At 45.8% G+C, this 23,245-nt stretch overlaps 1 protein-coding gene across 4 annotated transcripts in view; it reads left to right on the forward strand.

The window, feature by feature from the left end:
• The window catches only part of ARHGEF3 (Rho guanine nucleotide exchange factor 3), a 301,199-nt gene that overhangs the window by 275,875 nt on the left and 2,079 nt on the right, over positions 1-23,245 (forward strand). For all 4 annotated transcript variants that reach the window (XM_027835846.1, XM_027835848.1, XM_027835849.1 and 1 more), the window contains 6 exons: positions 420-482; positions 2,441-2,537; positions 2,707-2,783; positions 12,073-12,330; positions 16,807-16,977; positions 20,882-21,068. In XM_027835846.1, coding sequence (XP_027691647.1) covers positions 420-482; positions 2,441-2,537; positions 2,707-2,783; positions 12,073-12,330; positions 16,807-16,977; positions 20,882-21,068 — 853 coding nt within the window. The remainder of the gene's footprint in view (positions 1-419; positions 483-2,440; positions 2,538-2,706; positions 2,784-12,072; positions 12,331-16,806; positions 16,978-20,881; positions 21,069-23,245) is intronic.

A 23,245-nucleotide genomic window follows, 5' to 3' on the forward strand; every position in this document is an offset into this window, starting at 1 on the left:
ACACACACACACACACACACACACACACACACACACACTGTCTCTCTCTCTCAAGCCAGCAAGCATTTATTCAGTGCCTACTATGTGCCTCTAAGTGTTGGGAATACAGAGAAAGTCTAAAAGACAGTCCCTGCCCTCAGTGAATCCACAGTCTGGTGGGAGAAGGTGCTGGCCTTAAGAGGGGTTGGGGGAGGCTTCTGTAGGAGGGGGATTTCAGCAGGGCTTAGAAAGAGGCAGAGAATCCGGGAGGCAGAGATGAGGAGGGAGAGATTCCTTGCCCGGGGACTGGCCAGGGAAGATGCCCAGAGGCAGAATCAGGCACTTGATTTGGAATCGAGCCTGACTCCGGTCCAGGCAGTTGGATTTCCTAAGAGAGATTAAATCAAAGTAGCATCTAATGGCTTTTATTTCTCTTTCAGGCAATATTTGAGCTTTCCCAAGGAGAAGAGGACTTGATAGAGGACTTGAAATTAGCAAAAAAGGTACTTAAATAAAAAGTTGACATCTCTTGGCAGTTTTCACGCTGACTCATTTTTTTTCTTACTTCTAAACGGATCTGTGTGCCAAGACGGAGGTGAGAGCGCATTATGACTAGGACCGGCACCCAAAGAGTGGAGGCCCTGGGGCTGACACCACGGCCTTGTGGGAGGAGCTCAGAGGGGACGCTCCATGCCAGACCCCCAGGAGAACGGCTTCTCTGGTGCCGTGTCTCCAGCAGGGGCCAGAGGGAGATGCGGTTTAATTCCACAGCTGTATGAGGATCTGGCGTGTAGCCCAAGACTGTACAGGGCACAGAAGATGGAGAGATGGAGAGAGAGACAGATGAAATGAGTGGATGGATGAATCATAGAAAGATGGATGAGTGTATGAATGGATAGGTAAAAAAAATGAGTAGAAAGAATAGGTAGCGGATAGTGAATGGATGGATGACTGGATAGATGATAGTACGTGGATGGATGGATGGTGGATAACTAGATGGATAGTGGATGGGTAGATTCTTCCTTCAAAAGATAACTCTCATCCTCCTTCCTTCCCATTCCCACTCTAATTAAGTGGAAATGGAAAGAGCAGAAGACCCGAGTTCAAATTCTGCCTTGGCCGCTGACGACTATTTCCATGGCCTTGGGCGGTCACCTTTCCTCTCTGGGGCTCAGTTTCCTCCCCCAAAGGGGTTGGACTAGGGGACCTCTGGTCCGACATAGTTGATCCCTTGTCACCTCATCCCTGGACTACGGTTACAGCCTCCTCTTAACTGAGATTCCTGCCACCTGAGTCTCCTCCTTATCCATCCTACAAGTTGGGATAATTGGGCTCATCTTCCCCAAGCACCGTTTGGCCGTCACTTCCCATCCTCCCCTTCAGTAAGTCCCCATGGCCTGCAGAATAAAGCTCAGACTTCTTATCTTGGCATTCAGTGCCCTCCACCATCAAGTGCCTCTCATGGAGCCTTCTAGAAGAGTCCATGGAGGTCAATTCTATTTTTTATTTTTTATTTTTTTGCTTTTTGATGAGGCAGTTGAGGCTGAGTGACTTGCCCAGGGTCACGCAGCTAGGAAGTGTCAAGTATCTGAGGCCAGATTTGAATTTGGGTCCTCCTGACTCCAAGGCCAGAGCTCTATCCACTGCACCACCTAGCTGCCCCTCATGGAGGTCAATTCTAAAAGAACCCCTTGGACAGCTGGGTGGCACAGTGGATAGAGCACAGGACCTGAATTCAAATCTGGCCTCAGACACTTGACACTTACTAGCTGTGTGACCCTGGGCAAGTCACTTAACTCCAATTGCCTTGCCAAAAAAAAAAAAAAGAAAAGAAAAAGAATAGCCAAAAATAAATGCAAATTTTCCTCACAGCCTTTGGAGATTGTAAAAGTAACTTTGGTTTCAATCCTCATATTTATGGTGATCCTATAGCCCCCTTCAGTGTAACTACAACCTTGTATGATTAGATGTTAGATTACCAGTATGGTTTATGCACCTGTGTTTCTTCATATGATAGATAATTATGTATATATTTTAGACCTGTTAAAAAAATAAAATAAAATAAAAAATAAAAGAACCTTGCAAGCTCCCCAGCCTCTCCCTGAACAGGGTTGGGGCCTCACTGCACCATATCCTTATCTCTAACCACTCCTCCTTTCCAGCCTTCCCCGCTTACCAGGGAAGCCCCCCTCTTCTGCTCCTTGTCGCAGTGATCATATGTCTGGTTCACGGAGCCATGAATGACTCACGTCTTCAACTGAGTGTGACATCGCTTCTGTCATGACCTTCAGCCACCCTTTCAGTCCTTTATTGTTGTCTAACTTTTCACTTGTCTCTGGGATGTTTCATTAGCTGAGTACATCTTGACCTCAAAAAAAAAAATGTTTAATATGACTTTTTCAATAAACGTGTTTCCCTGGATTTTAATTGTATCATTCTCTCTCTCACCTTGCTCTCACAGGCCTATCATGACCCCATGCTTAAACTCTCCATAATGACAGAGCAAGAATTAAACCAGATTTTTGGAACCCTGGACTCTCTAATCCCTCTGCACGAAGGTGAGGTTTGATTCTCTGGATGAGTCAGGACGTGTAGACCTAATGAAGTAGTGTTAGAACCAGTCCATAGTTGGTGATATGATAATGCGAGTAGACAAGACCATCCCATCTGCGTCTGTGCCGGGGGGATGTGTAACAGAAATTTTCCTTTCTCTTTCCTCAACTCTAGATCTTCTTAGTCAGCTTCGAGAAGTCAGGAAGACGGACGGATCTACTGAGCATGTTGGCCCTATCCTGGTGGGATGGGTAAGACACTTTCTCAAGTTGGATTAAAGATGGATTTCATTCTTTCAGTTAGAGTTTCTTTTTACTTCTGTTATTCCTTTCCCCTCCGTAAGCCTAATTAGTTTCCGATTAGGGAAAGAAAATAGTTTTCAAGGAAAAAGATAATATTTAGACTGTTTCTATATTTACTATAAAATTATTATTATTAAAGCTATATTTATTATCATATTATTATCACATAAGTTTATTATTATGCTGTCTATTTGCAACTATGGGCTTTAATATAATAGACTGAATTTAAGTTCCTTCAACACTTAATCAGATCTGCGAGCTCATCAACGTGGGTATTTCCTCTGCTACTGCACGTTGTACCCCATCCCCACCTTCTCCTCAAGTTTCATCAAAAGGGTCTCCACACAGCATCTATTCATTAGGCTGGGAGGAGAAGCAGGGGCTCTTCCCCCAGGTATTCCCTCGTTTTGTGGTTGCTAGTGGTTACCCATTGTGATGGACACGTCATTTAGCTGAGGCTCTGGCTATGTGACCAGCCCATCCCCTTATGACCTTAAAGTGAGAAAATATTTGGAAAGCACTCTGCAAGCCCCAAAGTGGCCCATAAATACTAGCTAACATTAGCTCCCACTATTGACCAGTCATTCATTTCCTCCAGGATGCTCTGCACACTGCTTCTTGTGTAGAGGTCCTCATTGGAAACAGGAGCCGACTGATATCTGCCTTTGTGGCTTCACCACCCTTTGGAGCTTGTATAGTTTCATTTCCTTGGAGAGTGTGTGGTCTTTGCAAGATAAAATCTAGTCTGTAATTCAGATTACTTAGTCACTGCCATTTGGGGGCCATTTTTATTTCCATATGGAAATTTCTAAAGAGCTCTGGTTTGGTATGAAGGGAACTATTAAGCCACCCTGTAGTTGTATAGACACAGCCAAGGCCAACCGCAACACGTAACTACTTGGTCATCTTAAGCACGTCCAGGGTCGAGCTAATTATTTCTGCTCAGTAATCCATTAACCACTGAGAGATTATAAAGTTCCAAATATTTAATGTAAGAGAATGGAACACCCCATTGTCTTGGCAGGACACCCAGAGGGCCATGGATGGTCACAGAATCTTGATTCCAAGCCTTGAAATAACCTTAGAGGCCTTTGAATGTAGTCTGGTCCTTTCATTTTACTGACGAGGAAACTAAGTCCCAGGAAGGTTGAGTTACTCAAGGTCACCCAGTTGGCGCTGTATGGTGGGAATAAATAGACTGTGGCTAAGTGATGCAGTGGACAGGGTCCCACTTACCAGCTGTGTCACCTTGGACAAGTCACCTCAGTGCTTTCAGTCTCTGTTTCCTCATGTATAGGATGGGGATAATAATAGCATCTACCTCTCTGGGTAGTTGTGAGGATAATATGAGTTAAAGTACTATAGAAATGCTAGCCATCATTTACTTTTGCCATTATTATGACCAATGCCAAATCGCCAACGGAAAGGAGCAGGAAAAGATAACATCAGAGAGGTGCAGTGCCAGGAAAAGGAGTGGGTCAGTTAGGTAACAGGCCAAGAGCCGCTCTGGTGCACCCACATAACGCCAAGAGTCCTGGAGAAGGCCTCTGGCATGTGGGAGAGTTAGGGGAAGGCATCCTCTGGCAAATAAGGCAGCTGGATTCAGCAGTCTCTCGGGAATCTTCAGCTCTCAGTCCTTGATTCTATGACACAGTCAACACCCCCATGGTGTGTGTGAGCAGGCATGGAGGGGTAGTGGCCTACGCTGTTGAAGGTATTGTCCACAAGGAAGAGATCCCACAGCTAAGACACCTGTGGTGGAACAGTCTGTTCCATTCTCCCAAGTTTTTTATCTCTTTAATTCTCAAGCTACTCTGCAGGGATGGCGATGCATTGGGGCAAGGGTATTTCACGAGGAAAAAGTCTAGCCCGGCCCTGAAGAGTGTACCTTACTGCTCCGCTTTGTGGAGGGAGGCAGGTTCAGCACCCTAAATTCTGCTGTCTAGACCCTAACTCAGTTAGCGTTTATTAGGCTATTGTGTGCAAGACGCTGCAGGGGGTGCTGGGGATGTGATGCAGCACAGGTTTACTTCTTCCTCGCTCGAGGTTGGTTGGGTCTTGTTCTTTATTATCCGGGGACATCGTTGCCTTATTGTTCACAGTAGGTGCTTAGCAAATGGTGGTTGGCTTGAACTGAGTTTGGAATCTTGTGTGGAGCCTTTTCTGTTGCGCTTTGGGAATTCACCCTGGGTCGCCTGTTGGAGTCCTCCAGAAAACTCTGAAGGTGACTGTCTTGGGGTCTCTCGTCAAGGCAGACCATTTTAGTATCAGGGCTGGAATGTCTCCAGGCAAACCGGAGGCTCAGTAATATTCCGAGATGAATAATTCAGGGAGCTGTCCTTAATATTTCAGGAAAACTCGATTCATCTTATATTTTTGGCCTTTAGTTTAATGCGAATAGCCCTCTGTGCTCTAACTTTTTCTTTCCATGGTAAAAAATAAATCCTCCGAAAAAGTTGGAGCCTCTCGGACAAAGGCCCGATCTCTGGGAAGAGAGAGCGGGTTCTGGGCCCTGGTAACTCTTTCTTGATTCATGGACCGCTTTGGGTGGGACCCAAGACTCCCCAAGATGGCTTGTGCACTTCTCTCTCCTCTACCCCTCAGACCCAGAATTATCAGGATGATGAGAAGCCGCTTTTGATAAGACACGAATGTGCTGGTGACTGTCTAGTTTCTGTTGACTATCAGAGGCTGGTTTGCAGTTGATTCTAAATCAAGAATAGAGATGCTGTCATATTAGAAACAGTTGTTTGTTTTTTTTAATTTAATGTTTTGATCAAGTCCAGCCGTCTTTCTCCTACACGAAGGACTCCCCCACACCTCAAAGCCACACGGTAGGATCCGAACTCAGGGCAGAGGCAGGTTAGGCCCTGGCCAGCCACTTCACAACATTTAAGAAGGTGGAGGAGGCTTCGACAGCCACCTGGTCCAAAGCCACACCTGAAAGTATGGTAACACACAGGAACTCGCCTGGCCGATCCCTCTTTTAATTGACGGCTTCTCACATCCCAAAAGATAGCTCTTGTGTCCTCCAGCCTAAGCTTTCTTTTTGTAAACACTCAATGAATTGACTCCGACGTCATCTTGATAACTGGCTCTGAGGGCCCCACAGTTCAGCTTTTAAGGAAATTCGGTTCTTTTCAAAGTATGGAGCACCTCTTAGCTGTCTGTCTCGTTCCTTCTTAAACAAAGCGCTCTGCTCTATTTCCAGTCTCCGTGCCTTCATCCCAGTCCCCCAGGCCAGGAACCCACCTCTTCCTCGCCTCCGCCTGTAGGGATCCCGGGTTCCTTCAGGACTTACCACCTTTTCCGTGAGGCCTTCCCTGGTCCACTCAAACTCATGCCTCACCCCCAAGTGACTTGGCATCTCTCTTGAATTCATTTTGCATGTAATGACAGAGGGTGTATAACCTTACTGCTGCAGTAAGACTTCGGGGACACCCTGGCTGAGTTTCAGCGTTGCCCTCTTTAGAATGTAAGTTTCTCGAGGACAGGGCTGTTTCCTTTTTTTTGTCTTTGAATCCCCAGGGTCTGACACATAATAAAGACTTAATACTTGCTCGTTGGTGGATCCATTGATTGTTTGATGAGACCATCCTTGGCATAGGGGATACAGAGACAAAACTGACACTGTCCATGCCCTCAGGAAGCTTATTCTCATTGAGAAGAACCAACCCATACATAAATAATTAAATGCAGAATAGATGTAAAATAAATGAGGCAGCATGGTAGCTTAGATAAAGACCTGACTCTGAACCTGGGAAGGCCTGGGTTTGAGTCCCAGCCCTGACACATACTGGCGTTGTGACCTCGGGGCAAGTAATAAGCTGCTTGACCTCTCTGTGATCTGGGCCACTCCCTAAGACTCCAAATTGAAGATGAGGTGCCAATAGTGCCAAGAGTTTTCTCACCTGGAGTTCCCTAAAGCAATAAAATCCTAGGTCCAGTCCCTTTCCCATACATAAACTAAATAACAAGTTTGGGGCGGGGAGGGTCTTGGTACCATTGAATCCCAGCACTTTCACTGCAGATACATTGAAGGAAGAGGCTCCCTCCAGAAAGTGCCACTTGGCTGCTCTCTGGCCCGTCCAGACATCAAACAGGAACTTCCCCCATTGGGAGAAGCCTGTTAGCAGTCCCTCATGAGAAATGGTCCTCATCCATCTTGGCTGACAAGATGTGCTGATGTGTTCACGTGGGTGAGAACTGTAAACACAGGGGCACATCTGTGTGAGGCCTTGGCTTCTTAACGGAACAAAATAAACAGCTCAGGGAGATGCTGAATGAGGATACTTTGCAAAGGCCATTCAACTCATGAAAGATGTATTTCTTTCCTACCCCTCCCCCAACCCCTCAAAAAAGAAAGAAAAAGTGATTTTCTTTTCCCTCTCAAACAAATGACCCTCTGAGGTGGCCAATGCTGGCTGGACCTTTTGACCTCCAATAGCTGAGTTACTTAACTTTGAAGACATTAAGGATGGGGATGCAAGGGAATTCTTGCAAGCCTTCCACAAAGATGCTTCAAAGTCCTTCATGATGGAGAGCAGGTCATTGAAGTTAACAGTATCCTAAAGAAGCAACTTTCCAAGTAATTTGAGTCTGCCCCTACCCTTCTAAGAGTTCCAGAATAATTTATTAGTTCTCTAGGACAAGTTCTCGGGTAATTTAGTTTCTAATGAAATTTTAATACCTGGAGGAGAGACAGGAAACACAGACACAAAAAATAGGATTGTTCTGTCTCTCTGGCCAAGGTTGATGGGATAAGTACCTTCTGTCAAAAGGGAAGACGGGTTCCATTTCCCAAATGTGCCGCTTCGTCTCTTTCTCTCTCCAGGCTACGATTTCTTTTTATTTACACAATGTTAATATTTCACTTTAACAAATAACTATTTTCTCTTTCTGCCTACCCCAAAAAAAGGAAAAACAAAAGCAAAAACCCTTGTAACAAATATGCAGAGTCAAGAAAACTAATTCCAGGCCACATCCAAGAAAATAAATGTGAGCCCATCCCCTCTCTGTTAGAAAATGGACAGCATCTTTAATTCCACGTGTACCTACGTTGAGAACTAGAAGGAATGTTAGGGATCCTGTAGTCCAATTAGTTTACTCATTTTACAGATGAGCAAACTGAGGCCCCAGGAGATTAGGTGACTTAGGCCCAAACCCACACATGGTGGTAAGTGTCAATGGTAGGGGATTGGAATCCAGGTCTTGGGACATGGTACCACGTTGCATCTTCTGTAAAAAGAAGGAGGTGGACGAAGCGACCTCTGAGGGCCCTTCCGTTTATATTAAAGCCCTGGGATCGTACCCAGGGTCCACACACTAAGGCTGTTGCAACAGAATTCAACTGGTACAAACAGAATGTCAGACTGGGGTCCGCGAACTTACTTTGTTAATATTCCAGCGCCATACCTCACTGTAATTGGCTTCCTTTGTAATTCGTGTATCTTCTGGCATGCATTTAAAAACATTATTCATGTGTCATCCGTGATACAAAAAATGGTTAAGAATCCTTGATCTAGTAGGAAGGGGGGAAACCCTGTAATAAACAGAGTCTCCCTCCAGAAGACCAAAGTTGAGTAGATCTAGGTTGAAAAATCCCTCAGGATTTCTTTGGCTAGTAATAAATGTGTATGAGCGTACACACACACACACACGCACACACGCACACACACACACGCACACATGCACACGCACAAGATTTGGGCATATTTCCCTCCCTTTGATTCATTGCACCCAACCTCAGTGGAGCACCTTGTGTATTCAGGGTGAGTCTTGACCCTGTGCTGGCCACTAAGAGGGGGCAGCTTCCTGAGGTCTGAAAGACACCCCCGATGTACACATTGCAGTGGGGCCCACTAAGGGGGGAAGTCGACTCAGCCTCTCAGGTTCCGTGGGCCCAGGAAACAAGCAAAACCTGCCAAGTGTGAAAACAGGATTAGAGGCAGCCTGGGTTGCCATGGCAGCCTGGCGGGGATAATGGAGATTAATGGTACAATTGGGCAGTCAGCAGTGATGGGGAAGGGGGGTCCCTGGTTAGTTTACATCCTCTGGTTACTGCTGATTGGTTTCTGTATAATGAAAACACTGGGCATTTCCAGGTCTTTGATAAAAGAGGAAGTGGGAACTAAATAAACAGGCCCCAAGGCCCATTTTAATTAACCTTGATCTAAATTATAAGTAAGCAAACAGCAGTAGGGTGATTTTCTTTCTTTCTTTTTTTTAAACAAGCACCGCTTTTCTCCTAACTTTTGGGGGAGCAGTGCCTGAGAAAAGTTTCAACCTCCTTGGTACCACTAGCTGGACTTCTCTTCACGTGTAAGCCCGTGGTCACAAAATGTCAAGAGTTTCACTTGTTTCCTCAGCAAATGATTGTTTTAATGTGAGTTGACTGGGTTTCCTTTTTAGTGACAGTCTCTGTACATGGATGCATTTATTCACAGATCAGACATTTATTAATCACCTACTGTATGCCAAGCTTTGTGATCAAGGACTGGGGATGTGAGGACAAAAACAAAATTCTGAAAGTAAGATGCATCACATCTAAACAGTGACCACACTGAGTATTTCCTACATTTTTACTTGCAGAAAATCTAATCATCTGTTCAAATTTTCAGCTTCTGGGCATACAGTAGGCATTCAAATAATTGTCGATTAACTCATTGTTTTCACAACAGCTGGAATTTATCTATTGATTTATTTTAACTACAATTTTTTTTTGAAGAAGCCATGTATGCTCCTGAATCTTATAGCTTTGTCTTAAGAAAGTACTCTCAGACCGTGAAATATTATTAAATAGGGTCATAAATCCTGACTGTCATGGTCAGTCACTTGAAAGACCAGGTGCTGGTATGATGACTAGTAGTTGCTGTTCAAAGGATGATGAGGAAATGTGGCAGGGATAGAGGGGAGCATCCAGGATGGTGATGAACCTTGAGTTCATGAACAGGAGGCCTTGGGAATGCTGAGCCAGGAGAGAGCCCTCTTGGGGTATTTGACAGGTTTTCGCCTGGGAGAGGGACTCTGGAAGCTTTTTTTGACCCCAGAGGGCTCAGACTAGGAGAAGTAGGTGGAAACAGCAGGGGCTATTCAGGCCTGATGTCAGGAAAAACCTCCACCCAACTGGAAGCTGCCCAGACTAGGAGAGCTGAATGGGCCGCCCCGGGAGAGAGGGAGTGGGTTTTCCCTCACTCAAGGTCTTCCGACAGAGCCAGGACATCCCCTTTTCAGGTGTGTGGTAGGAGAGGTACTTTTTCAAAGATGGGTTTGACTATCTCCTTGCAAAGGCCCCTCCCAGTTCTAGAATCCTGCAGCCCTTTAGCTATATATTCTCCAAAGTTGCCCCCAGCCACAATTGCTTGGCCGCCATCTTTGAGCTTGTACTTAGAGTGTAGCTGATTGAGACATGTCAGGGAAGTTAGCATTTTATGGGGAGGCAGGGAGATTCACATGCCCAGAGACCTTTGATAAGTCACAGACCTTCATACTAACAGTCATTTCCAAGGGGTTCCTGAATCTGGGTTTTCCCTGGTGACAGCTCTGCCCTAAATTTTGTATTTCATCATCCCATGGATGCCCAGTAACTTCTAGGCTCCCAGGGCTTTCTGCTTTGGCCTTTTCTGTTCCGTATCATCATCAGTGACTTAGGGGAAGGTTGTTGGTGGTATCGATTGCTTAAGCAAGGACATGGATGACAGAAAACTGGGGAAGACGGCTAATTCATCAAAAAGTACAGAGGCCGAAAGATCAATACCTTTTAAGAGGCAGCTCTCTTCAGTGCTATGCAAGAAAGATAACTACAGAGCCAGACACTTGGGTTCAAGAAATTACTTGTTCAAACACATGTTGAGGAAATACAAATAGCTAATGGTGGAAAGGGAATTATTCAGAGAGTATTTGATCTGAAACAATCCATGGATGTCAGTTACCTCATTGAACCCCCCCCCCCATATGTTATAGATGGATAATAAATAATATGAGACAGCATATTCCATGACATGAGTGAACCAAAAGGCATTTATTAAGTTTTTAAATTTTAGTTAAAGTATTTATTTATTTACTATATGCCAAATACTATACTAAGCACTGAGGATAAAAACAGAAAAAGAAGCAGTCCCCGCTGTCCAAGAGCTCCTACTCTGTTTAACAAAATGCATGTAGGAGGGTGTAGCCACAGAGTAGATGGAAAGGCCAAAGATATGAATTGTTGTCCTTTGAGGTCCCTCACAATTCTGGGATCCCATGAGCCTATTAATGTAGCAATCTCCTCATTTTAAAGCAAAACTGTAACCCAGATCTTTGTGGGTGTGGGCTGCTTTGTGGGCTCCTTAGAAAAAGGTTTGCTATGACGTTACATGTAAAACTGACATCTTATAGAACTGATATTGTTTTGCTTATCTTCTCAATGGGTGGGAGACAGGCAGAGAGCTTGGAACTCCAATTTTTAAAAAATTAATGTTAAAAACATTTTTCTTAAGAAAGAAAAGAAAAAAGATTTATTAGCAAGAACCCAATTAAAATAGAGGACCTAAATCAACCAGATACACTTTTGATATCTTAAAACCTTAAAACGGACGTACAATGAAGAATTCACATTTTTCTAGCTCATCCTTTAAGCCTATGTTCAAATAATACAAACCATGGGGGCCAGGAATTGACTGGTGTTAGCTCAGCTTTTATCTCCCATAGTGCTTAGCACTGGTCTCTCTTATCCTGATGGGTGCTTAATGTATGATTGTTGAGTGCTGCATATAGCACAACATAATGGGCAGACTAAACTTGCTATCAACGAAGTGATGTTTTAAAAAGTCATTAAACAGTAACCTTTTATTAAGCACCTACTGTATGCCATAAATAAATGGTATATAATCAAAGAATCCCAGACTCACTTAGTTGAAGGACGCCTGTCCAGATCTGACCAGGAATCTCACCTCCCAACAAATGGTGAATTCTACAACCATCCCTTTCCATTGCCGGAGAAGCAGTGTGCCCTAGTGGGTAGGATGTTGAACCTTGGAGTCAGGAATCTCACCTTTGATACTTTGGAGCTCCATGCCCTATTTGTGCCTCAGTTTCCCCATGTTTAAAATGGGTAGTGCCTCTCCAGTGAGATAATGAATTGGAGAGCATTTTTCAGATTCTGCGGGCATCAATCATTGCTGTGGATAAGATGGCTGATGGGCCCTGGTGAAGGGGCAGGCTCTTCTCCAGCCCCGTTTCTCCTTCTCCTCCTCAGCTGCCATGCCTCAGCTCCTACGACAGCTACTGCAGTAACCAGGTCGCGGCCAAGGCGTTGCTGGACCACAAGAAGCAGGACCACCGCGTGCAGGACTTTCTCCAGCGCTGCTTGGAGTCGCCCTTCAGTCGGAAGCTGGACCTCTGGAATTTCCTCGATATCCCCCGAAGTCGGCTAGTAAAGTACCCACTGCTTCTGCGAGAAATACTGAGGCACACTCCAAACGATAACCCAGACCAGCAACACCTGGAGGAGGCCGTAAGTTTGGTCGGGGCTGGGGGAGAAAAAAAGGCACCATGATCATTTCTCAGTGGGCAGAATGGGATTGTGGCAATAGTGCTGGTCTGGCGGGGAGGAGGGCTAGGTGCTGGTTTGAGCTGTGGCCACTAACACCCAGTGAGCCTCAGTTTCCTCATCTGTCAATTAGGAAACCCTTACACTTACTACTTACTAGCTAGGTGACCCTAGGAAAGTCACTTTACCTCTGTCTGCCTCAGTTTCCTCATCTGTAAAATGGAGATAATAATAACACCTACCTCCTAGGGTTGTTGTGAGAACCCAAGTCAAATGAGAAAAGCCTTTCATAAACCTGAAAACACCCCAGAATTGTTAGCTGTTATTATCATCTCTGTTGCTGCTGGCCCAGGTCTTGATCTGATTGAGCAGCTCAGCTTTGGGCCTTGACACTCTCCCCCCAGGGCCTAGCTTAAAGTCCCGGCTTCTCTTTTTGAATCTCACTTGCTCCTGGCATTGAGAGAAGTGGATCAAAGGCATTTCTCGAGAGGCCTCTGGCCAAATGCTGTTAGAGGGGTGCATACCTGTTGGGAGGGAGGAGGGAGAAAGCCCAGGGCTTGCCCTGGAGCAGGAGGCCAGCCAGGTGAGAATGTTACACTCAGGCAGGTGGGAAAAAAAAGACCTCGGGGGAGTAGGTGGATTGTCACAGTGATGAAAAAAAGAAGAAAATAGAGAAGAGAGTCTCATGGAAACAGGAAAGGAAGTCCAGAAGGGAAAGCAGACAAACAGTGGGGCACTTTTGTTACTATCATGTTAAATTCAATATACGCTGTGGAAAAAAACCAAACCAAACAAAACAGAATAGGCCACCAGAGGGCCTGGCTTGGGGCACAATCCATGTTTCTTTTCTTTTTTGTATACTGAAATTTTTTTATTGAAAAGTTGACTGGTTAAGTTCGTAATTTAAAAAAAGAACCTTTTTAAAAAATCCTCAGAAAACTTAGAGAACAGCCCAGGGATATTCAGCCAGTGGCCATCAGGACAGAGCGATGCCCAGTCAGAAAGCAGAGGCGGAGGAAGGAGGCGTGAGTTGGGGAAGCATCTGCTTATCAGTCAGGTCTATTTTTATTACTAGAATAAATGAGGAATCAAACTGACTCTGGCTATTTTAGCAGCTTCCTGAAAAAAGTCAATACTGAATTGTAGGATCAGAGACCTAAGAGCAGAAGAGTCTTAAAGTTCATCCATTCCAACCCCTCAATTTATGCATAAGGAAACTGAGACCCAGAGAGGTCATAAGACCAAGCTCTCTAGAAACGACTTCACATTCCCTTTCATCTAGCCCAACCTTCTCATTTTACAGATGAGAAAACCAAGGCCCAAGAGGAGGGGAAAATTTGCCCAAAGTTGTATATACAGGCGGAACCAGGTTTCAAATCCATCTGCTCCAACTCCAAGGCCCAAACTCTTTTCTTTTTTTTCCTTTTCCTGCTTTGGCAATTGGGGTTAAGTGACTTGCCCAAGGTCACACAACTAGTACGTATCAAGTGTCTGAGTCCAGATTTGAACTCAGATCCTCCTGACTCCAAAGCCAGAGCTCTATCCGCTGTGCCACCTCGCTGCCCCTCCAGACTCTTTTCTGTGGAACCGCTTGCCTACATCTGTAGATAAAAACTGGCTGAGGTTGGAGCCAGTCTCCACGTGGCCAGCATGTAGAGCTGGGAACCCCAAGGGATCTTCTTGGCTCTTAATGCAGTCCTAGACAGCCTAGGCTCTACTCTTGGTAGCGTTTGGTTGTGTCCTCGTGGTTGGTAATCACGTGGATTCTTTGGGATGTCTGAGTCATCACCCGTGTGGTCATTCCTTCCCCTTACCCTCTCCTTCATAGACTTATCTGTGTTTTCCTTCATCTCTCATACCGACGATCTTCCTCTTAGTTTCTAAGGACTACCAGGGTTTTCCGCCATACTACATGACCTACTTCGAGTCGGGCATGGCCACCGTAATGTCGTTGACATACAGTGAGTCACTGGAAATGGCCACCATGCAAGATAGGGTAGAAGAGGCATGATTTGGGGTTGGAAATCTTTTCCTAAAATGATTTAGAGGGGGCATCTACCTCTGGTTCCCCATTGTGTGCAGCTTGTTAGGTGGACCAGTGGGTAGAGCCCTGGCGTTGGAATCAAGACCTGACATCAAATCTTGCCTCAGACTAGCTGTAGGACCCTGAGTGAGTCACTTAACCTCAGTTTCCTCAGTTGTAAAGTGAAGATAATGATAGCACCTACTCCAAGAGTTATTGTCAGGATCAAATCAGACAACGTGGAAAGTGCTTTATAAACGTTAAAATGCTATACTATTAGTAAGATTATCATTATTATTATTATAGCAATGGTTAGTAAACTTTTTTTTCCAGTCTGTGAACTGTTTCAGGAGGAAGCTAGCTTCCTCACTTGTTTTATGCACAGGTGTCCACTTTAACATAATGAATGAGCACATTGAAATTAATCTGACATCAAAAACAGGGACGTTTGAGTTGATGTGAGCCAGGCCTTTGAGCAGCAGCAGGAAATCCGAACACTAAATGCCATTGTCTCATGGTGGTAGGACAAGATTCTCATTTGTGTGTGGGCTCGTACCAAAGCCTCCACAACTTTCAGGAGCCTCCAAAGGTCAAGGGTTAGGTGTTTTCAGTCATGAGGCGGGAGCCGGACCTCAGCTTTCCAGAGCATGCCTTTACCCGGCTTTGGCCAGAGTGCAGAAGTTGGGCCTGGCTGAGATTTTTCCCCAGCCTGCTTTCATGTGGTCACAAAGAGGGTTTCACTTGCCTCCGGAAACAGTGGCTCAGACATTCCCCCAGAGAGAGGTCCTGACCACATTCATGCTTCGTAAGATCTCGTCACAACTTCATTTTTGCTGTAATACCCCCCATCTGGCCCTGGGCCCGGGCCTGGGCCTGGGTCCCCTGGCCAAGCTTTGCTCTTTTCCCCAGAACTCAGGTGGTCCCCTGGCTGGGCTCACTCTCCCTTACAGCTTTCCCTGAGACCTTTGTGCCTTCTTATCAATTGACTTGAGAATGTGGTTGAACCCCTAGCTTTTACCCAAATTTAATTTAAATTCATCATTCCCTCATCCATTAAGTACTGTGTGGTAGACCGTCTGCTGCTGTGTCTTTAATGTACACGTTTGTGGCTTCTTTTGCATCCTTGTGTCGTCTTACCTGTTTGATGTGATGAACCAGATGCCTGATAGGATACACCGGAGCTGCCCTCAGTACTGCAGCAGATGGTGGCTCTGGAGCCCCGCTGCCCCGGGGATGTCCATGGGTGTGTGCTGTGTGTGTGTGCTCTGTGTGTGTGTGTGTGTGTGTGTGTGTGTGTGTGTGTGCGCATGTGCATATACATGATTATCTCCATCATCTGCTTTGAGGCCTTTGCATTTCTAACTCAGGCTTTGCCTCTCTCTGATGTTTTCATTGTTAAAATATGAATGAATGAATGAATGAATGAATGAATGAATGAATGAAAAAGCACTTAGTATGTGCTAATCAGTCCTCTGTGGCTAGCAATGCAAGTCCAAAAAGGTAGGCAGTCTTTATTCTCCAGGACCTCATGCTCTAATTGAGGGAGACAGTGTGTATAAGAGCGGTGGATGTGGACAGAAAGGCCGGGAGTCCCAAGGGTTCAGTGGCAAGGCCCAGGGGCCCTTACAGCTTGTGAATATATGGGTCTTGTCACTTAAAGACTTCCCTGAGAAGCCACTTCAACTTTTTCTCCTCTAAATTTGCATTCCTTGAAGGAACCAGGAGTGCTTAACCTGGAGAAAGTCTGGGATTTGGGTGAGGCTGCTGGGCATGAGAGCTGTCTTAATTATTCAAGGAGCTGTCCAATGAAAGAGGGATTCACTTGTTCTTCTGGCCTGAAGCAATGGGTGGAAGTTGTCCAGAGATACCTTTGGGCTTGATAGGAGGAAAAACATCCTCCTCATAAATGGAGCTGGGCAGAGAGTGGAGGGCCTGCCCTGGGAGGGGCTAGAGGCTTCCCCTCACTAGATGCCCTCAAGCGAAGGCTTGGTGACCGGCAATGAGGGTGGTGTGGAGATTCCTGTGGAGGCCCCATTGGACAGGATGGCCACTGAGATCCCCTTGCCCATGGAGATGGTGGAGGATGGAGAATTCTTAAGCACCCTAACCCTTTAGAGTCCTCCTCTGAGAACTGCAAATTGTAAACTCACTTTTATTACCAGGTAGAGCTCAGACTTATGAGTCTAAACCTAATAATAATAATAATAGCTGGCATTTATATAGCCTGTAAGGTTTTCAAAACACAGCACATAGGTTATCTCATTTGATACTAGGTAGACGTTGTTGCGATTCCTATTTTACTGGAGGGGAAACTGAGGCAGGCGGGTTCATTGAATGGTCCGAGGTCACAGAAGAACTCCAGTTGCTGACGGGCACAATGTTTCATCATTTTCCCCCCACTTTCTGCTTCCCCACAGATAAACATAATTCAGGGGATCGTGGCGGAGATCAACACCAAGACTGGAGAATCAGAATGCCGCTATTATAAGGAGCGGCTGATCTATCTGGAAGAGGGACAGAAGGACTCTTTGATTGACAGCTCCAGGGTACTGTGTTGCCATGGTGAACTGAAGAACAGCAGGGGTGTGGTGAGTAGCTGACCACTCTGGGGTTTCACCTTGTTGACATCTGCTGGCTGTCCGGCTCCCTGGATGCTGCCCCCTTCCTTCTTCTCCAACCTCAGTCAACAAGCATTTTTTAAAACATATTTTTATTTATTTTATTAAATATTTCCCATTCCATGTAAAAAACTTTAACATTCATTTTTTGAAATTTCAAGTTCCAGATTCTCCCCCTCCTGGCCCTCCCCCACCCTTCGAGAAGGCAAGCAGTGTGATATGGATTGTGCTTGTGAAGTCATGCAAAACGTATTTCCATATTAGCCATTCAGCAATTAAGCACTTACTCTGTGCCAGCACTGTGCTGAGCACTGGGGATTCAGCTACAAAAGCGAAGATGATCCTGGCTGAGGCATTTCTCCTCTCTGGGCCTCAGTTTCCTCATCTGTAAAATGGCCGTATGAACAGCACCTCCCTCCCAGGGCCATTGTGAGGATCAGAAGGGATTACCTGTTTGCAAAGCCCGAAGCACCACATCAATGCTGGCTGCTCTTAGGGCCCTTATTTCTCATTTGGAAAGATGGCAGTGGCCAGGGAAGGGGGCTTGGGCCCTGGAAGTTGCAGGGATGGCATTGAAGTCCTGCAAGAGCAGATGGACAGGGCCCTTCCAGGCCCCGAGGCAGCTTTGATTGGGTGATTCTGTTTGCCTTGGATGACCTTATTTCTCTGGCATTTTCTGCGGTAATAACGGTGTTCTCAGGCTGCAGAGCACCTGTCTAGGACCACCCTGACAGGCAGGTCATGGATATTTGTCTCACCCCAGCTTTTGGATGAGAAAACTGAGGCTCTGGGAGATTGAGTGATTTGCCCGTGGTCACAGAGGAGGTGGTCAGTATCAGAAACAGTGTTCAGAATTCAGAGCCATGTCTCCAGGCTCCCAGGCCAGCCCTCAGCTGGTTACAGGGAAGGCTGTTTGCAGTAGATATGGGTGTGAAGCTGGTCCTTAAAGTCCAGAGGCCCTGAAACAGGTTTGACCAGCCCAGGGATTGGCTGTTTTCTTTTTTGACAGAGTGACCAAGGGCCAGCAGTGAGGTTAAAGGCTAGAGGACCCTAGGGAATTAAAAAACATAGCATTTTACTTAATGCTACTTTGATTAAAAATCATTTTACACTGCAGGAAAAGAGATTTCTGAGAACAAAGAGGCTGGGGGACGGGGAGCTGGGCAGATTTGTTTGTTTTTAATATACCCCCAACATCACTGTCTCAGAGGCAAAGGGGGGAGGAGGGTGAAGTGGAATTGTGCCTTAGGCCCAAGCAGGCCGACTTCTAAGAGGGATCATTCCTTAGGGCTTGGAGGTTGCCCCAGACAGGCCTTTCTGAGCTCAGCCCGTCTCTCCCAGCTGCCACGGAAGGCTGATTGAAGGATACAGTGAGGAGTCAAGGGTCATTTTTAGTCATTGTGTGTTCAGTCTGTGCATTATAAGATAATGACAGAGGACACACGTGGGTTTGAGTGGAGTCTCTGGGAAAAGTTGTTTTTTGCTTTGTTTTGTTTTGTTTGTTAACTTAAAAATAATGACCAAATTTGACCAAGGTCCATTGGAAAAGTTCATTCCATTTGGGGGCATTTTTAATTGCCTGCTATGTGTCAGGCACATAGGTATAAAAAAAAAATAGAAACAGTCCCTGCCCTCATGGAGCTTACATTCTAACAGAGGAGACAAGTGTACATAAAGAAATATATACAAAGTACATGTGAAATACAGGGAGCGCCCTCTATGGGCAGAATCTTCAAAGGACTCTTCTGGGAGCTGGCAGTCTAAGAAGTCAAGGGAGAGCATCCCAGGCAGGGGGTATAGTCTGTGCAAAGGCACGTAGGTTAGAGATGAACAGCTGTGTTGTATTAAACATCGAGTCATTGCCTGGGATGTAGGGTGTATATATGAGTAGTCAGTCTGGCAAGGCGGTGTGTACTTTATTCTAGTGGTGACAGAGAGCCCCATGAGCTGAAGCGGATGAAACCCAAGAGGAGAATCTCTGAACATTTTCCTCCTATCCCCAGGGATTTCCAAACATGGGAGGGGTGTGTTTCTAAAAGATGACCTTGGGGCCTGCCTGGGGAGTAAGAAGAGATGGGAGGGCGGGTCTCCCAGCTTCCCCTCAGTAAACTTCATCTCATGTTGGCGTTGAGGGCCAGGCCTTCAGAAATCAGCCATCGGTTCTGTGAAGTGTCCTGAGTACGGCTGAAGGCTGAGGCAGTGGACGTCTGTGGGGCCACTCTGTGTTTTATGTCTGGGATCTGGGAAGCAGTCATGTACAAGAAGAGATGAGGAATTTAGGAACCCCAAGCTGGTAACTCACCAGGGCACCCCATCCTCCCTTCCACTAGTGCTTAGAGTCAAAACATCGAGGCTCATATCAGCCTTCAGAACCAGCAAACAACCTCTCAGAGCCTCAGTTTTCTCAACTGCAAAATGGGAGGGGGATAATATTTGTACTCCCTACCTCACAAGTCCATCAGTAAACATTTGTTAAGCACCTACTATGTGCCAGGCACTGTGCTAAGCACTAGGAATTTAATGAGGCAAAAGACGGTCCCTGTCCTCAAAGAGCTTAAAATCTAATAGGTGAGACAACGTGCAAAGTGCTGTATGCATGTAAGTAGTTATCATAGGTAGAGACACCTAAGGGCAGCAGAAAGGCTTTTCCAGGGTGTCTTAAGGGGCAGCTTGGTGGTACAGTGGATAAAGCACTGGCCCCGGAGTCAGGAGGACCCGAGTTCAAATCAGGCCTCAGACACATAACACTCACTAGCTGTATGATTCTGTGTGATTCTGGGCAAGTCACTTAACCTCAGTTGCCTCACCCAAAAAAAAAGGCACAAAAAAACAAACAAAAAAATCGGTAAAAAAAAAAAAAAGTTACTGTGGCAATCGTCCTAGAAACTCATCATTTGTGCAAAAGATACACTGAGTTGCTTAAGATTGCACATTAAACATGTCAACCCCAGAGTGCCTTCAGGGTAGCCCCTCCAACTGGAAGGACAGTGAGGGAGCTGCAAAGCCCCATCTACTGCCCTCTTTCTTAGTGGTTGAACTGGCCTTGGGTTGGATCTCAATGTACAGGCATGCTTCTTGATGTGGCATAGGAAAGCAATTTTAAGAATAATAAATAGGTGTGTGTGGGTGGGTTTGGGGGGTTTTGTTGTTTTTTTGCTATGTTGCCTCTCCCTTACACAGGATGGCTCCCCAGGAGGAGGTTAGACCACGTGGTCTTTGAGATCCCCTTTTATCCTATAATCTCATGGCACGGGAGGGGAGACGGATGCATTGGGAAGTATAGGAGAGGCAAAAGCAAAAGATGCCGATCCAATTTCAAAACCAATGACAAAAATGAAGAGGGACGGATGGAAGAGCACCCAAAAATCTGGAATGTCCTGTGAGAAATAACGCAAAGCAGGGGGGAGAACATACCAGAAGATTGGGGTGAACAGAAACAACGCCCATAGAAGAGGGAAAGGGAATGAGAACAGGCAAACCCAAGATCTTAACCTGGGGGCCACGAGCTTGGCTTTAGTTTTGTTTTCGTGTTTTAACAACTGCATTTCAGTGTAACTGGTCTTCTCTGTAATCCTATGTATTTTGTTTTATACATTTAAGATTACTACTCTGAGAAAAGATCCATAGACTTCCCCAGACTGCCAGAGAGGGTCCAGGACACACAAAAAAGTGAAGATTCCCTGGTTTAGAGGGAGGGCCTGAAATGGTGTTACCCCAGTTGGAGATACTGAAATTGAAGTGCCAGTGGCTGCCAAGCAAAGGAGAGGTCTTGGAATGGATTACTGAGCATTGTTAGTTCTAAGAGAACCCTTGACTCTTCTTTATTTTAATTCATGGAGTAAGCGAGAGTTTCTCTTCTGTTTCTGCTCCTTAGAAGCTACACGTCTTCCTGTTTCAAGAAGTTCTTGTCATCACGCGGCCTGTCACCCACAATGAGCAGCTGTGCTACCAACTCTACCGGCAGCCAATCCCCGTGAAGGACCTTCTGCTGGACGACCTGCAGGACGGAGAGGTGCGCCTCGGGGGCTCCATCCGAGGGGCCTTCACCAACAACGAGAGAAGTATGAACACCTGAGTTGGGGTTTGGGTTTTGGGTTTGGGGGAGTTTTCGTTGTGTGTTTTTTTTTTTCTAATGGTCCTCGTAGTAGCTAGCATTGATATGGTGTTTTAAGGTTCAGGCAGTAACATGTGTGAAGAAGGAATTGAACTCAGCTGTTCCTGACTCCCAGTCCAGCACTCTATCAACTGAGCCCCTTCCCACCCCTAGATTCTGTCATATTAACTCTGGCTTGCTTTAGAAGAAGGTATGACCAATTATTTCCTGTCGTTGACTGTATCAGTGACCTGTGGGGACACAGAAGTAGATCATTTCCTAGAACTTTCCACCAAACCCCCTCGGAATCGTGGAATTTGAGAGCTTGAAGAGACCTCATTAAACTCCCTCATTAATTAGGCTGCCCTCTCCTTGAGGGCACGGACTGGTTTTCTTTGTTTGTCTAGTGCTTAGCACATAGTAGGTGCTTAATAAAGGTTTATTGATTGATTAGTTGATTAATCCAATCCCGATCTGTAACATGCCTCCCTGACAGATGACCATCCAGCTCCGTGTGAAGACCTCCAAGGATGGGGAGACCCGCCACTTCTTGAGGCCACTCTCTTTACCTGAGGACAGCTCTCATTGTTAGAAAGTTTTTCTGACATCTAGCCTAAATTTACTTCTTTGCAGCTTCTACCTCTGGCTGTCCTGGGGCTCAGCAGAATAAGCCCAACCCTTCTTCCATTGGATTGGTCTTCAAGTACTTAAAAAGGCAGCTATCATGACTCCTCTGAGTCTTCTCCCCTCCGTGTTAAATATTCACAGGTTTCTCAAGCACTCCAAGCCCTTCATTCACCATCTTGGTTTCCTGAACACTCTCCAGCTTGTTAATGTCCTCATTAAACTGTGACACCTAGAACAGAGCCCAGCATTCCAGCTATGGTCTGACTAGGACAGAACACAGAGGAACTCTCACCTCCTTATTCCTAAAAGTTGTCCCTCTCTTAGCATAGCCCAAGATGGTGTTAGCTTTTATTGGCTGTCTCATCACCCTGCAGACATATACTGAGCTTGCCACCCCTAGCAAGCCCCAGTTGATTTTCAGAAAGACTATTGTCTAACCATGCCACCTCTTATTCTGTATTTGTGAAATTGATTTTTTGAGCCCAAAGGGAACAGTTTATACTGATCCCTATTGAAGTTCTTCTTGGGTTCAGTCCAGTGCCTTAGTCTATCATGATCTTTTGAGATCCCAATTCTGCCATCCAGGTAGCTATTCCTCCCGGCTTAGTTCCTCCTGCAGATCTGATGAGCATTCATCACCCCTTGTGCAAGGTGATTCTGTTTCTCCCTGACACTTTGCATGAAGGCCCTGCTCTCACCAATAGTCAATAATCAGACAGAAGAGAAACATGGAGGGTGTGAGCAGACTGCAACATATAATCACTGAGGAATTCTGGAGAATCCCAGGAGTAAAAGACATAATTGAGGAATTGTATCAGGTGGCAAGGCTGGAAGATGACAGGTGGACAGTCCAGGGGTATCCTTGCGAAGTGAGCATTGGTAGAGGGAATTTCCTTCCCGGGAGCTCCCATTGCCAATGAAAGCACAAGGTTTGGTCCAGAAAGTTCCTGAGAACAAAGTGGATTAATGAAATTACTTGGAGAATGGCATGGCATGCTTTAATAGAGCAGCTCAACATCTGCCTGTGAGATGATGCCGGGACTTAAAGGGAGTTTTCAGGGATGAGGGTTTGAATTTCCCGCCCCAATTTCAATCCGTAGGAAATATTGTTCATTAGAAGTGTCCTTCTCATCCTTCAAGGGTTCGAAATCATGGGTGTTTGTTCTTCTTTGTTACCTTGTGAGGGAGAGAGGCATCATGGGTTAGTGGAAGGATCCCCCGGGTCCTGAGTTCTAGTCCCAGGCCTTGCACTATGCATGAGCTCCGGCAAATCATGTCACTTCTCTGGTCCTCACTTTCTTCCCTAGTAAAGTGAGAGGGTCGGACCAGGTAGTGCGGTCCCTTCTAGCTCTGCCATTCTGTGGTTCAGAGTCCAAATCAAAATCTCCGACAGTGGCTCCATTTTGCAGATGAGTGAAGTGAGAAGTTATATGACTTGCCTAGGTGAATATAGAAAGACCCACTCTTTCTTTTTCCCCTTCCTTCTGCCTCTGAGCCAACGTTCGGCCTTAGAAACGG

Source organism: Vombatus ursinus, unplaced genomic scaffold (assembly GCF_900497805.2).
Source record: "Vombatus ursinus unplaced genomic scaffold, bare-nosed wombat genome assembly UNPS02014817.1, whole genome shotgun sequence".
Lineage (NCBI taxonomy): Eukaryota > Metazoa > Chordata > Mammalia > Diprotodontia > Vombatidae > Vombatus > Vombatus ursinus.